The sequence below is a fragment of the Miniopterus schreibersii genome, assembly GCF_964146895.1.
Source record: "Miniopterus schreibersii genome assembly, chromosome: 18".
Taxonomy (NCBI): Eukaryota; Metazoa; Chordata; class Mammalia; order Chiroptera; family Miniopteridae; genus Miniopterus; species Miniopterus schreibersii.
In genome coordinates this window covers 26,723,719-26,738,361 of record NC_138121.1, presented here as the reverse complement: position 1 = coordinate 26,738,361, position 14,643 = coordinate 26,723,719, and the positions used below count along the sequence as shown (strand labels likewise).

Below are 14,643 nucleotides of genomic sequence, written 5' to 3'. Positions count from 1 at the left end.
ATGGTTCAGAGCGGAATGCCCAGGCTCTGCAGTTGGACAGACTGGGGTTTAGATCCTGACTCCTTGCGTACAGCCTTTGGAAGTTGTTGAAACTCTCTCAGTGTCCCCATCTGGAACAGATAACTATACTTGCTACCTCCTAGGATTATAGTAAGCAGTAATTGAGATAATACACAGCATGAACGTTAACATGATTAAATGATGAGGAGGCACTCATTCAGTGACTATTTATTAAGCACTTAATATGTACCAGGCAGTATCCTAGAAGCTAGGGTTATTGTGGGAACAAAACAGACCTAGGTGTTTTGGAGCTTATGAAGATGGAGAAGGTGAGGGTGGTGGTAATGATGGTGATGATGATGGTGATGAAGATGATGATGATGGTGGTGGTGATGGTGATGATGGTGGTGATGGTGGTGATGAAGATGATGGTGGTGATGATGATGATGGTGGTGATGAAGATGGTGGTGGTGGTGATGATGGTGATGGTGGTGGTGGTGATGGTGATGATGATGGTGGTGGTGGTGGTGATGAAGATGAAGCTAAGACTCCTCTCTAGACCACGAGATCCTCATGAACAGGAGCTGTATCTCCCATTTCCTACCCCCCCCCCCAGTGTCTAGCCCAGGGCCTTGCACATAGTAGGTACTTAAAAAATGTGTGTTGTTGATGGATTTACTCTTCAAGTTGCTTTAAGCAGAGGAGAGGAATCCCTCCAAGGGTAGCTCAAGATGGCCCCCATGCAAATCTTTTTGAAGTGTGTTTTGTCTTTAAAATTGACTTGAAATTTTCATTCCATTCATTATATTTGTCTTACTTATAAACAACAAGAATTTTTTTCCAAAACTTTGAATGAAAATGATGTCCCAAGAAAACAGGCCCTGTTCATTCCTGTGGCTTTTGAGACACTAACTACACACCCCCACACACCAGCCCCCCACCCCAGGCCACCCCCACAGACGTGCAGAGTTCCACAGAGCCCAGGGCCAGAGGCACAGCCAGGCTGTTAACCGCTCTGAAGAAAGCAAGTCTCCCTCCTGCTGGGGCTGGGGCTGAGGGAGCAGGAAGGGCGGAGGTCTTCGAAGGCAGCTGGAGCACTGTGCTCTGTGCTCTGGGGGGCAAGGCGGCTGGGCCTGGACTCAGTGACTTTATGCCGAGAGCCAGAGTCAAAATAAAAAGACCCTGAAGAGTTCCCTGGAAACTTTGTTTTCCCCTTAAAGCCCGGTGCTGTCAGCGTGAGAGCCACACCACCAACCTGGACAGACCCTGGGGTACGAAGCGGCAGCATCAGTTCTGAGAATCCACGAGCTTAAGTTCTGGGGTCCATGAGTCCGGCGGGCATTAGGAGCTAGGACTGTGTCTGGCCAGAGTTTTGGGACTTGCTCAGGAATCCTTGCCAGCTCCCCAGTGACAGACAGTGAAAACAGGCAGGAAGAGGGAAGGCCCTCAGCCAGGGTACCTCTGAATTGATTCAGACCAGCTCCCCCCACCTCACACCACCCTGCCCTTCCCCCCAAGCAGCCCCCCTCCCTGAGCGTCTATTTCCCCATTTCTAAAGTGAGTCTTTGACACACTCTCCCAGATGGCTTTCGGCTGTTATATAACATTCATCCTCAGAAGCTCAGAAGCGTGGAAGTGGAAAGCAGTTTGTGAATAATTTGGTGACGACACGTGTTATAAGGAAATTGGAATTTCCTGAGTGTATGAAAATGTTTCCCACTTGAGCCCTGAGCATGGGGGTCCTGTCCTTCCCACAGCAGAAGCTTAGCATCGATGAGGAGATGAACAAAGGGGCACAGTCAGTCTCATTTCCTCCCCTGCATATGCCAGGAGGTAGATCTGTGGCCTAATCACGTTGCTCCGAGCTTCTCAAGCCAGAGAAGGCGCATTTACCTCTGACGTGTGCAGTGCCAAGAAGCCTGCAAAAGCATTTTCCGGGGGCATCCATTGTACTTATAATTTGTGGAAATAATTATTCCTATATTAAAACAAATACAGCTCTGGCTGAGTGGCTCAGTTGGCTGGAGCACTATCTCCATGCACCGAAATGTCGCTGGTTTGATTCCTGGTCAGGGCACATGCCCAGGTTTCAGGTTCGATCCCCAGCCAGGGTGCATGCATGAGGCAGCCAACCTTACGTCGATGTTTCTCTCTCTCTCTTCCTCTCTCTCTAAAATCAATAAAAACATTTTTAAAAGACAAATGCAAATACAGCAGTTTCATGGAGCAAAATACAAAATTCCCATGGATTTTCATAATCAAACACAAGACTTTTAAAGGAATGTCACTCACATGGCAGAACAATTCAGGCCATTGCCCCCATAATCCAGATTGCACAAAATCTCTTCTAACTTTTCAGTAGGCAAGTTTGACAAGCGGGGAAAAAAAAAGTTTTAATGCAGAGCCAGCCTCTGTGGGCCCGAGGACAAGCATGGAGCCTGGGTGCCACCCCGTGTTCACTTCAGATATGACAGCCAGCTCCACACCGCTTAGTAAAGGTGTCAGATTCAAGTACCGGCAGGTGGGGACTGCCTTGGGCGGTGCTTCCTGGGTAGATGACCTCCTCCACCCTCCCCCACCAACCTGTTTCCGCAGCTGGGACCCCTTTGTTAATGAGCTTGTTTGGGTGCTAGTCTGGCCTCAATAGCACCTGAGGGCTTGTTAACCCCAGATTCACTCCCTGGAGATTCTGAGCCAGGAGCCCTCAGGCAGAGCAGAGGTCTCGGTTTTCCACCAGTTTCCCAGGCAGGGAATGAACACAGTGGTTTGAACCTGCACTTGAATCACCTGGGGTAGATTTTAAACCTTACAGATACACCTAGAATAAGGCCCAGGCCTCAGCACCTTTAAATAGTTGCCCAGGTGACCTTAATGTGCAGGATGGACTGAGAAACACTGGAATGAAGCTGTGTGTCATCATGAATTTCCTAATAAAATGCCAGTGTCCTTGGGAGGGATGCCCAGCTCTTAACATGGCTCCTTGGTCAGGTGACCAACCCTTCCAGTCATCCTGGGACCGAGGTGTTCTGGGATGTGGAAGTTGCTGCATAGACCGATCCTGTACTTGGTAATTTTGCCTTGCTCCTGTGGGTTGTGTCAGGACACCCTACATGTCCCGGGTGAAAAAGGGGAAGGGATTAAGAAATACAGATTGGTAGTTACAGAACAGTCACGGGGATGTGAAGTATAGCATAGGGAATACAGTCAGTAACATTGCAGTAACTGTGTATGATGCCCACTTCATACATAGGAATCACTTCATAAGTTATATAAATGTCTAACCACTATGCAATCACCTGAAACTAACACAATATTAAATGTCAACTGTAATTTAAAATATATATTTTTTTAAATAAATTACAAAAATACTGCAATTAGAGCTATTTTCTGCCACAGTAATCAGCAGAATCAATCAGCTGAATTGCAACACTAGGAATGCAGGGCTTGAGTGCTCAAACTAGGAATATCCCAGGAAAACCAAGACAAGCCCTGTGCACTTTGACTTAGAATGCAGTGGTGTCAGAAGCTTACCTGCAGCTGGCTCTCAGGGACATTTTTCCAGCATTGTAAGCCTACATTGCACCCTTGTACACTATGGTTTGCTTTAGGGACCTGTGCCAAGTCAGAGCCCATACAAGGGTCCCTGGTAGTGAAATGAAGTTTCCAGCCTACAGAGCTGGCACCTGCAGAGATGTCCTCATGGGCCTTGATGATTCCACAGGACAGAGAAAAGGCAGCTGGAGAGGAAATCTTAGTGAATATCTGGTGAGTGATGTGTTTGGCCAGAGCTACCCTGGGAGTCCCTTGCCTGAAGACATGTGAAGAGGGGAGTGTGTGGACAAATGTGCCATCCATGCCTCACTCTCTGGGCTGGAGGAAGTTCCAGGAGAAAGCCTCTGCTTGCTCTGCTCTGGTACATCTGGATGCCCCTCTCTACAGACAGGTGGGTTAAGTCTCAGCACCCCCTCTGCTGTTCAGAACTGAGAATGCAACCCACTAAAATAGGAGGTCTGACTCCAAGACGCAGGTCCAACTGCACCATCTGAGATGACTGCAAGCTGAGGAGAACCCTTTAAAAAGCATCTGAGCCCCGGTCCTGGGGAGGGCGGGGGCGAGGGGACTGTGGCTCGGGGGTGATGAGGACATGAGCACAGATTAGCCACACGTCAAATGGGCAAAGGACCTGAATAGACATTTTTCCAAAGAAGATACACAGGAGGCCAACAGGTACCTGAACAGATGTTCAACATTACCAGTCATTAGGAAAATGCAAGTTAACACCACAATGAGATATCCCCTCTTACCTGTTAGAAGGGTATTATCAAAAAGACAAGAGGGGGTGTGGAGAAAAGGGAACCCTTGAGCACTGTTGGTCAGGATGTAAATTGGTACAGCCACAATGACAAACAGTATCAAGGATCCTCAAAAAGTTAAAAACAGAACTACCATATTGTGGATCAAGTGAGTACCGAACATGTCTGCGAGTTGCAGGAACAGCACTGTTAACCCCTCATACCTAAAGACAAACTCAAGTTTCAAAGTGAAATTGAACACAATAAGGTGTCTAACTGAATTTCTGTAAAGCACACAAAGGACTTTACAGAAATTCAAAAGATAGCACTGTCGACACCTCCTAACCTAATAACACCTTTTTCCCCTTCAATACCCACATCAAAGATAAATGAAAACTAAATGGTCAATTTATTCAATTTTTCTTTAAAAAAGTAACCATGCCTCCCTTTCAGAGAGCACTCTGCGACACCTCGTGGGCCCCGGGATACCTGGGTCTGGCGGCCTCTGGGCTGCACAGGTCATGCAGACAGGCCTCAACACCTCAGCCTTGCTGGGTGCTGCTCTCCACCTGCGCCTGGGCTTCTCAGAGAAGTATGCTCAGGCTGCTCCTGCACGCGAGGGAGCAACTGAAAACTCAGTACGGCTGCTGCTACGAAAAGAACTGCCACTGCTGGGGTGAACACACATGCCAGTGACGCTCACAGGAAGTAAACAGGACACCGATAGGAAGCAGGCAGGAAACGGAAACAGACAGGACACAGGAAGCAGACAGAAAGAGCTCCTTTCTCCTCCAGCCTGCCAGGCTCCCTGAGGGCCCCTAGTGACCTAGGCCAAGCCAGCTGGCCAAGTTGAAATTCAGTGGGCAGCATCCCAGTGCCAGCATCCATTAGCCGGTATGGAAGGGTGGGTTTGAAGCTGAGAGACAGTAACTGACCTGGCACAGTCCATCTCTTAGGCTACTCAGAGACCATGCACATTGCTCTACACATTTATGAACCTCCACAGAGCAAAACAAGTCCACATCCCCAGCAAATAAGGTACAAATATCCTTCATACAAAAGATGTTCACTCCCTCATCCCAAAATGAGGACTTACGAAGTCCCACGGTCATAGTAGACCTATCCCTGAGTTGTGTGAATTGCTGCTCAGATTCAGTCACAGTCCCATCTGAATATCCTGCTATCTAAAGGCTAAATTGTAAAAGTAACCTCCAGGGTAGGTACACCACCACCGGTCATTTACAAGCCAGGTGGTGGGCCAGGGGTAAACTTGGGCCAGGTCAGGTGCCTCAGCCCCACCACAGGAACCCACCTTGGGAAGGAACTGAAAATGGCATCACACAGTGGGAGGCCTGAGCTTTGTAGCCAAAGCCATCTCACAGCCAGACTCCCATGCTCCAAGAAATTTCCTCTTCCCCACCAGGGAGGAGACTCCCAGGGAAGCCAGCTACCCTTTGAGAACAAGGGATCGAGGGCACTTCTAAGCAGCCAGAAGACACTACAATCACAGACTATATTTAACCTGCAACTGGTAACTACCTAAGGCCCACCTCCCGTGACATTCCCTTGATCAAGCTCTAGAGCAAAGTTCCCTTCCAATGTAAAGCTGGGCTTCCCCATGGCCACCTCCCACCCTCGCCTCATTCCTCCAATACTGCTGGGAGACCCCTTTGCACCAGATCCTCTGTTCTTACCACATAGCACATTTCAGGATTGCTTCTGCTTCTCCATACAGGATCTCCAGGGAGGAGCAAAGAGAACTGGGGTTAGAACAGGGCAGGAGAGCAGGAGAGCGGGATGAGGACCCTACAGGAAGCTTGCCAAGGACCAGGATAACGCTTCATAAATCATTGCCTGGCATTGGCTTTGTTGTAGCTTTTGGGATCAAAGGCTGAGTAACCAAGGAACTGAGCACACCATCAGCAGGTGGAGGAAATGAGTCTACCACTGAGAACTCCTGCCCACCACCCCAGGCTCATGGCCCACCCACTCCAACTAACCCTGATAATTACAAGGGGAGCCAGTCCCAGAAGAAAAGTGGACACGGTGATTTCTGTTGGTCTGGCTACTATAAAGAAATTTTACAAAAATTTCATCATACACCTAATTAAAACATCCCACACAAGAGGACTCTATATATTTTTAGTTGGGGGGGGGGTTCTGGTTGTTAAACCAAGTCAGAATCACATTTAATAAGTGCTGGGAAGAGAACATTTGGGTGGGTACAGGCATCATTCATGCATTACTTTTAGTTTTTATATGATGTTCCTGTATAGTTTATTTTTGCTGCTTCATTTATACCCAAAATAGTTACTTCAGACACTTGGGAGAAACCTATTGTGTTACAAATAACAGACAATTTCATTCAGTTATCATCAAGGAATCAATCACAAGGATTTCAAGTAAACTGTTCATTTATTAGCATTGGTATTGCAACATAACAGTTTCCAGTGAATATGCTGAACTGCAAGAAATGAAAGAACATGGTGAGGTTCAGGTACATGAATGGTGGGTTCTTATTTCTTCCACTCGTTCTTGTCGTAGTCCCACTTGGCAGAGAAGCCCTGGATCGGGCTGACCTTCATGTCGAGCATCCTCTTGGTCTGCTTGGCCACCCACTCCTCGTCAAAGGTGTGCGGGATGGGGCCATACACTACAGTCCAAAACAACTTCATGAATCAACATTGTCTTAACTAGCTGTTTCTAAGGCAATGCACTATATGGGTTAAGTCTGCCACAACAGTGTAGCAAGTAGGTCAGTGAGGTCATCTGCCACTTAATACCAATGCCCAGGAAAATGCTCTGGTTTTGAATTCTGGGCTCTGACAACTTCTGATAGTTTCAAATTATTCCTTTGGTTGTAAGTTATCAATTAAACACTTAAGCTAAAATTATAATGTCTTCTCTATAGGACATTGATAATAGGGTCTACAGAGTAGCATAGAGCATAAACAGAGCCAAAGGTGACTTGGGCACAGGTCTGTCAACCCATGTCCAAAGTCAAACTATAAGTACAGGATTATACCTACTCGGAATGGGAAAATACCTATTTTGCCTGGACAAAAAGAACACAGGAGAGGCAGCACTAAATGAGCAGACAACCACAACACTAAGAAACTATTAGGTCTTCAGACCCAAAGTTCTAGTTATTGAGATGCAGTCCCTAAACAGCTGAAAAAGCCCTTCATTGAGTAAGTTTTCTTCTCGTTGATTGAACCTTCATTACATCATATTCTGATAACTGGTGAGCAGACAAATACCTACTGAAAATGTGTGCTGTACAAAGTAGGTAAGTAGTTCACTACCAAGCAGGTATGGCCCACCATGAATGAGGTTCTGGCTTATACAACTTCAGTTCACACAAGCCAGTTTCACAAACATGATCAACAATCCCAGGATGGACCCTAGAATGGAAGTCCCTATCTTGTGTGAAGGTGCCCCCAAGCCCACTCCTGGGAACTGAAAGACAAAGCCGTGCTGGCAAACTCCAGCTCTTGTGTTGCTGGGGGATTTTCATCCGAACCACTCCAGGCACACAGCCCCTTCTTTCCTCTCTACTCACCAAAGCGTTTCTCCCAGATCAGAATGAGAGCAGTGAAGCCGATGAAGAACATGGCTGCACCCACAACTGTCTTCCACTCATTCGTGCTCCTGTTCATTTCAGCAAAGCTCTCGTTGAACTTAATGCGATACACTGGGAGCAGAGAGAAGAGTCATTTGTAGGCATAAGGCGCTATGGGGACCAACCACTCCCTCGTCCTCAGTGCTCCACCATTTCTCCCCACAGCACAGTGAGGGATAAACATGGAGCTGAGAAATACAACAGAAAGGCCTGAGGCTGTAACATGCTCATGCACATGCATACAAGCTCTCACACATGGACATAAGGGGTGAAGGGGGGAAGAAAATGCATGCAGTTTGCTTTGGGTAAAAAAAAAAAAATTAAAACGGAAATTCCTCTAGAGATTATAGTATAAGGGTCAATTTAATCATATTATTTTCATTCCCCTTTCCTACCTGACAATGTTTTGCTGATTTTCCATCAACAATTTATAGTAAACCCAGTCCCACCCAGCAGAGGCACTGAGACACTACATCCACATGCTACACACTCGAAATGACCCAAACTCAGCTGCTCTGCATCCACGTTCATGCTTCTCCCCAGGGGCCTGAGCCCCATAAGCACAAAGGAGCCTGGGCAGAGGTCCTGCCAGCCAGCAGAGCACAGAAACTGGGCCTTGGAGCCCAGAAACACACCACACTGAACCTCCAGTGTATGCTGGTCTCCGGGCAGTACCCTAGCCCTCATAGTAAAAATTCTGTCATACAGTGTGCCTCACTTCCTTTCAATACCCACATTCAACTTTTTCATCAACTGACAGACTGCTCCAGGGGTTCTTCTCCTTCTCTTTCAAAGCCTTCTGGCTGGCAGAAAGGTTCTTGACGTGGGCCACATCGGGCAAGGGATAGTCACGTCTATCGACATAACTCGGGAGGGCATAGTCTTCACTCTTCACAACACTCCCTAAAAACAAATTGGATAGATATTTGAAAATTCACTTAAGTTCAGAGTTACAAACAAGGTGGTACTTTCTAAAAACCAAGATTAGCACATATATGCAAACCCTGAAAACCTGTCAACCCAGGGGGCTGCAACCACTGTTTCAAACAACTGAAGGACTAGCATGTGGAACAGAAAGCAGGCTTGTCCTGAGTGGCCCAGACAGCAGAATGAGGAGAGTAGGTAAATAGTTAACAGTAGCAGTTTTCATCACAGCAAAACAGAAACCTACCAGGAGCAACTGCTCAAAGGCAGCACTTCTTGCAACTAACAGTATTCACCAGATGTCTACCAAGCACCTGCTATATGTTAAGCATGTTTCTAGACATCTGAAATCATCAGTGAACAAAGCAAAGATTCCCACCTACTGGTGACTACATGCTCAAAGTGGGAAACAAACAATGAACATTAACAGATGTGTAAATTACAGAGCATGTTAGGAAATAAGTACTCTGGAAAAGAAAGAGCAGAAAAAGGGAATCGGGGGGATATATGTATGGCAGGAGACAACTTACAACAGTAAAGAGAAGGAGATCCATGTGTTCAAAATGGAAAAACAATCGTGTACTCACCAAGTCACAGAATACAGGGTTGTTTTGTTTTTCTTTTTAGAAATGTAAATCATGTATATGTATATGTATCTGTATGTGTATATATAGGTATATATATAGATATATGTGTAAGTGTGTATATATCTATACATACATACACATATACATACACACACACACACTCACATAAAGACAGAACACTCCTGGCAAAGTAAACTCAAGCTGCTAACCAGGGAAGAGGAGGGGACAAAATGGAGACTTCTGTTCAAATAGGTAGAAATTTTAGTTCCTTAAAATGAGCATGTACCCATGTATTACTCAAGAGGAAAAAAGTTCAGACAGCAGAAAAGGGCTATTTTAGTTTTTATTTAGGGTTTTCCCGCTGCTAAAAGCTGTCTTTTCAAGCAAAAAAACCATGTTCCAAATTGATCTAGAGGTATGAAGTCCTGCAAAAAAGTTTTCCTTCCATTAACTTAGTCCCAATGGTTAAAAATCTCTCAAGTCATGTTAACAATAGTGAAATAAAACATTTGGCCTAAAGCAAAGTAGTATGATTTCTCTAGATACTTATCTTTGCCACCCAAATGACTACCAACAGTTATGTATTTATACTCAACCTTCACCAGAAAGGACCTGATATGAAAATGGCTAGAATTACTTCCCAATTTTACAATGTAAGATTCTATTAAAATGATGAGTGAACTAAACATAATGGCTATACTCTAGCACTCAGCTTACACGTGAATTATTTAAAAATACGCCTAGTGATGTCATAGCCTTCTAACGTTGTAGCACAATGTGTTACACATTACGTGTTTGTGGTGATGCTGGTATAAACAAACCTGCGCTGCCAGCCTTATAAAAATACAGCATCAACAATATGTATACTACATAATACTTGAAAGTGACTGTTACTGGCTTATATATTTACTATATCATAATTTTTATCATTATAGTATACTCTTCCTACTTGTAAGTTTTCTGTAAAACAGTATGCCACGCTACACTGGCAGCAGCCTCATACATCTCGTGTTCACCTCTCTTAATTACATCATTTTCTCCTGTGCTTGATTTAATTTCATGTTGTTTTGTTTAGTGACAAGCTGGACAGGTTTGTAGCCTACAGCAACAGACTCTGTCACATAGCTTAGGTGTCGGCTATACCATTTAGGTTTGTGAAATCACCTAACTATACATTTGCCAGAATGTATCCCAGTCATTGAGTGGGACACAACTGTAAATGTTCATGACCTTGGAGTACTAAGCATAAAACTGTATTTTCTAGAACAAGAATGGCCAATTTGTGATCTCAAGGCTGCTAGAGGTTCTTCAGCACTTGGGGTCTGATCCCCCAGCAAATGGAGGGGGGTGGGGAGCAAAGGTTAACATACCAAACATTCTTTTTAAAAAGAGAGAAAAAGCAAAGATTTTGCGTTCTAGTGAATGTTTTGTCATGTCTGTCCGAAGCCTGGATGGAATTTTGGCTGAGCCCCTGGGAAATCTGTTGAATTTAAACTCCCCTCGTAATCAGATGTGTCACTACACAAATATCCAAACTGACAATGGCGGCTACCAATGGCACTCCATATTGTGTTACTATTTTTATGTGAATAACCAGTTCATGTAATCACGTATTATTTATACAATTAAAAGTTTTAAAATGGCAAGACTTATCTAATGGACTGTAGTTTTCCTCACCTGTCTACTGTGTGCTAGAGATGCAGCAATAAGGCAGGCACAGCCCCTGGCCTCAAGAAGCTTGCACTCTAGAGGCACAGACAATACTCATAGACACACACAAACCCACAGTGTATCAGTGCTCTAAAGAAAAACAAAGCAGGGTGATGTAGGACGGAACACCTTTAGAACAGGTGGTCAGGAAAGGCTATAACATAAAATAACATTGTTATAGAGGGAGAGGATTAGAGAGAGGCAACCATCCACAACTCAGGAGCTGCGGCAGGAGGGACCAGCCTAATGTGTATCAGGGACAAAATACTCTACCACTGGAAGCTGGGACCTTGAGCAAACAGGGAGGGCCGGTGGGCTTGTTGGCTTGGGTATGATGTACTGAGATCAGAAAGGCCAGCTCCAGATCTTACTCTAGGCACGAGAAGGCACTACAGGGTTTCAAGAGGGGACGATTTGATTTTACCTCCTCGCCAAAAACAATACCTAAAAGTAAGTCATGGCCAATACCACTATAAGGAGATAGAAGCTGGCGGCTTATAAAAGAGCAGAATGACCAAAGGGACATGAAGGAATTTTGGGGGTGATGGAGATGTTGTATGTCCTGACCAGAGTCGTCGTTACACACTGTGTGAGCTTATCAAAATCCTTATTTTACCTTCCATAAATTATACCTCAAACAAACTAAACCAACAAAAAGCTATCAGCAAGCCAAAATGGAAACAAAATGCGATCATTGTCGTGACTTCTTAGGGCTTTTAATGAAGGTGTTTCTTTATGTATAAAACAATAAATTTTTCTTTATTACTTGTTTAAATAACATCTCAATAATACTCTTACTAAAATGATCTGTTTTACAGTCTGTATCCACAGTCTTATCCTGGGCAATAAGGAATACTGAGAAATTGAAGACAACAGTATCACTAATTAAAGGGCACAATTTCAAGGAAAAATTCATATATAAAGCAGTTCAGTTAATACAAGTTACTGGTTACTGAGCCCCTAGATACATAAACGTTGCTTTCCAAGTTCATCATCCACCACTCAAGCCTTGCACTTGACCCATTAGAACACATCTTGCCATGCTGATTCACCACTCCCCTCTTGAATGTGAAGTTAAACCTACTAGTCTTTCAGCAAAGCAAAGCCTCTCCTCCAGAAGCTTCCTCTGAACTCCAAGTCAGGCTAAATGCTTCTCCTCAGGGGCCATCTGTTACTGGAACACTGTCTTCATGTATCTCTCCTTCTCCAGATTGCAAAATTCTTGTGGAAAGATTCCACACTTCATATCATTTTTACTCTCAGTGTCTGGTACAAAGAAGATGCTTGATATGTGCAAAACTAACCTTGCTATGTGCCAAGCACTGAACTAAGCTCTTTACATATATTTTGGGTAAGAAAACAGATCCCTAAACTTAAGTAGCTAGTCTAAAAGTAAAATGAGATTAAACCCAGCTCAGGTTAGGAAGCCCAAGCTCTTTCCCTTCCATTGCCCCAATAATGTAAACAGTATTAAAGGTAAGTGGTTGAAAGTTTTTTGTAGGGGGAGATGATCATTAAAATGAGGTACAGTGGAGAAGAACTCTTGAAAGGGGTGAAACCTGAACTTGAAAAAATGAAAGAGGAAGGAAAAAGAAGAAAATGTCAGTATAAGCAAAGATCCAGGAGTAGTATTCAATGATTCATAAATAATCTTTAATCTAGAACTAAGTATCCCCTGTTAAAATATTTATCCCTCTCCTCAAGTCCCTCAACAGCAGGATCTTAGCCATCTGTGTTTGAAATTCCAGCACAGGGCCTTACACACAGAGAGCGCAAAATGAAATTGGCTCAGCCTATTTAAAAGTAAAAAAAGTTAACTTACCATGTGCTCGTACACACACCGAGGTGGAAATTGCTCGCTTGCCAATTAGGCTAAATACTCTGGTAGTCAACATTCTGAAAGACAAAAATGTACACCTTCTCTATGAATGAGGGCAAACACCCATTAGGCACAGTTCTTCATTTTGCCCCGGTGCATTGTCAAAATCAATGCAAGTCTTTTGTTTTCTTCTTCTCAACATAAATGATCCATTCACTACTGACTCTGAATTCGCAAAATAACCTAGAATAAGGTTTTTCTTAGTAGTGAGCATGTCTTTATAGAACTTCATTATTGACCTAGTGCCATAATATATACACAATTCAGGCAATTAGTAGAAAACTGGCTTCCTTAAAAAACAAGAAGAAAGCCAGCCGGGCGTGGCTCAGTGGTTAAGCGTCGACCTAGGATCCAGGCGATCAGGGTTCGATTCCCGGTCAGGGCACATGCCCAGGTTGCGGGCTGCAGCCAATCAATGGTTCTCTCATCATTGATGTTTCTATCTCTCTCTCTCGCTCTCCCTTCCTCTCTCTGAAATCAATAAAAATATAAAAATTAAAAAAAAACAAGAAGAAAAAAATTATAGTAAGGAGGCTGAGAAAGCTAGAAACAGTAAAGCTCTGTGGTGCCATGATGGGCTCCACTGTTTGGAGGGAAAAGATAAGGAATGACTCAGAGTATTTATTGTAGCATGCGCTGCATTCCACTTAGTATTTAAGAAGGGGAAATCAAGGAGAAAGGCTGCAAACACGTCCCTGGTTCAATTCCAATCCCTGCAGAAAACGGGTGACCTGGATGACCCACGCCTCACCTGGGCCCTTCCTGATGCAGGCCCATCTCCCCTACCTACTACTCCTTTAAAACTGGACCTTTCCGGGGGCTGTGGACGGTGGACAGGCTCCCCAACACATTCAGAAAACACCCCAATTGGAGCCAAATAAGCATGACGTCAGAGCTGAACTCCCTCCAGTCTCGCTTCTATTCTCCCCCAGCCCGGCCCGCGCGAGGGTGGACACTGAGCGCCTTCCAGGCAGGGAAGCGGAGCGCCTCTACCCGAGCCCCGTTAAGCCCGGGGAGGTCGCTCAGACATCGTTTGAAAGGATCAGAGCAGAGGCTGCAACGCAGGCCCAGGGGCCGCTCCCGGAAGGCCAGCAGGGCGACCTGCCCCTTGGGTCCGCGCCCTCGTCTAGCGGGCGCTCCAAGGTCAGAGCCCGAAGCCAGCCCGCGGGCAGGGCAGGGCAGAAGGAGCCGGCCCGGATGCTTCTGGGCCGCACCTAAGACGCCACCCGGCGGACCCAGAGTCTGGAGCCCCGCGCTCCAGCCTCAATGTCACCGGGTCTGAGGGCCAAACGCCGCTTCCTGCTGGCGCCGGGCCGCCGGGCCGCGGACATTCAGGCCCGATGGTTTCCGGTCCCCGATCCTCCCCGGCTCCCCGGGAGCGCGGGCTGGCCACCGCTCGCCTCACCTGCCGCCGCCCAGCCGCAGCCCACCGTGCCCACCGCGACCGCTCTCTACACCCGGGTTGCTCGCGACCGGAAGAGAGCGAGGCTGTGCCGCAGAGGACCACGGGATCGCGGAGGACTCCACCTCGCGCCCGGCCGCGGTAGAGGTCACTGGAGAGGAAGGAGGAAAACGCCACGAACGTCGTAAAACGCCGGGCTGGGCTGCTTTCCGGCGGGCACTGAGGGA

At 45.9% G+C, this 14,643-nt stretch overlaps 1 protein-coding gene across 1 annotated transcript; it reads right to left on the bottom strand.

Moving 5' to 3' along the window:
* Positions 1 to 6,688: 6,688 nt before the first annotated feature.
* COX4I1 (cytochrome c oxidase subunit 4I1) lies at positions 6,689 to 14,586 on the bottom strand. The gene is made up of 5 exons (XM_081118412.1): positions 14,420 to 14,586; positions 12,958 to 13,031; positions 8,650 to 8,817; positions 7,855 to 7,986; positions 6,689 to 6,945 (listed from the first exon to the last, which is right to left on the bottom strand). The coding sequence occupies exons 2-5, from the start codon at positions 13,028 to 13,030 to the stop codon at positions 6,809 to 6,811; spliced, it is 510 nt and encodes a 169-aa protein (XP_080974538.1). The 5' UTR covers position 13,031; positions 14,420 to 14,586; the 3' UTR covers positions 6,689 to 6,808.
* Between the last annotated feature and the right edge of the window lie 57 nt (positions 14,587 to 14,643).